This window comes from Hipposideros armiger, unplaced genomic scaffold (assembly GCF_001890085.2).
Source record: "Hipposideros armiger isolate ML-2016 unplaced genomic scaffold, ASM189008v1 scaffold_7085, whole genome shotgun sequence".
Lineage (NCBI taxonomy): Eukaryota > Metazoa > Chordata > Mammalia > Chiroptera > Hipposideridae > Hipposideros > Hipposideros armiger.
This window is the reverse complement of record NW_017738035.1, coordinates 1-1102: the sequence shown is the minus strand read 5'-3', so window position 1 is coordinate 1102 and position 1102 is coordinate 1. Positions and strand designations below refer to the sequence as shown.

Below are 1102 nucleotides of genomic sequence, written 5' to 3'. Positions count from 1 at the left end.
AGAGAACCCAGCAGGAGGTCTAGTTTTCAGGAGGAGGGCGGGCTGAGGGAGCAGGGCAGGTGCCAGGGGCTGGGTGTTCACCCTGAGGAGCCAAAGGAGATGCGAAGGTCATCCTGGCAGACGTGGTCGGCTCCACAGTTCTTCTCAAAGGGGAGCTGAGAGGGAAGGTAGAGCAGGGTTTTCCCCAAGGTCTGCAGTGCCCCCTCCCACCCCCTGTGGGAGATCCCAGCATCAGGGCTCACAGAGGCTGTGAAGTATGTGGGAGCATCTGCAGCCAGCATAGGCTGGAGGTGTCCGAACGAAGGGATGGGCTTGCCCACCAGGGAGAAGTTGAGACGCAAGATGATTGGGGTCACCGAGTCCTCCACACAGGCCTAGACGCAGAGTGAGAGAGCAGGTGGCTGAGGAAAGCACCCCACAGTTACCAGCTGTGCCCCATCCCCTTAACTGTAAAATGGGACAATGATGACACCCACCTGTGCTGGTTAAATACTCACTGCTGATAGCCCACATGCGGACCCTCTGCCTCCATCTCCCTTCCCCAGCTTCCAACGGGCCCACTTCCTCCATTCAGGGTCTTCCAAACCCCACCTGCCCAGAGGCCTGTGGCACCCCTCTGTTCTCTCCCGGGCTTTATCTTCCTTCATAGTATTCATGGCTACCTGACCCCTGTCCTCTAGGAACTTGATTGTTTTGGCCTTCCCCCAGAGCTCCCTGTGGGCGGGGACCGTTCTGTCCATGGCTGTGTCCCTGGCACCCAGGACAGGGCCTCCGGGGAATGGCCTCTGGGTCTCAGAGGCACGGCTAGATACAAGGATCCCAGCCCCACTGCTGCACCGTTTTCTGAAGCGGCCATACTGTTTCCTGGAATCCGCCTGTGTCATTTCTGGCAGCTGCAGCCAGCCCATCCATGCGTTCTCATGCACTCCCTCCTTTGGCTAACGGATGTGAAGCAGCTCCGGCGTGCCAGGTGCCACACTAGGGCTGAGCCGCAGCAAGGACCAGAACACACCCATTCCTTCCCTGCCCAGTCGCTGCCAGTCTCAGAATCACCTGCACCCCCAGGACCCCGAAGACCCCTCACCGAGAGGAGCAATGCCAC

At 59.5% G+C, this 1102-nt stretch overlaps 1 protein-coding gene across 2 annotated transcripts; it reads right to left on the bottom strand.

The window, feature by feature from the left end:
* Window positions 1-6: 6 nt before the first annotated feature.
* Window positions 7-1102, bottom strand: LOC109378917 (uncharacterized). Of its 2 annotated transcripts, none has more exons than XR_002123082.1 (3): window positions 1085-1102; window positions 243-374; window positions 7-155 (listed from the first exon to the last, which is right to left on the bottom strand). XR_002123082.1 is itself a non-coding variant. In XM_019635170.1 (3 exons), exons 1-3 carry the CDS (start codon window positions 906-908, stop codon window positions 78-80), a joined length of 621 nt encoding a protein of 206 aa, XP_019490715.1. In that variant the 5' UTR covers window positions 909-1075; the 3' UTR covers window positions 7-77. The 2 variants fall into 2 exon arrangements, 1 of the variants encoding a protein (XP_019490715.1); XM_019635170.1 differs by lacking the exon at window positions 1085-1102 and adding an exon at window positions 498-1075.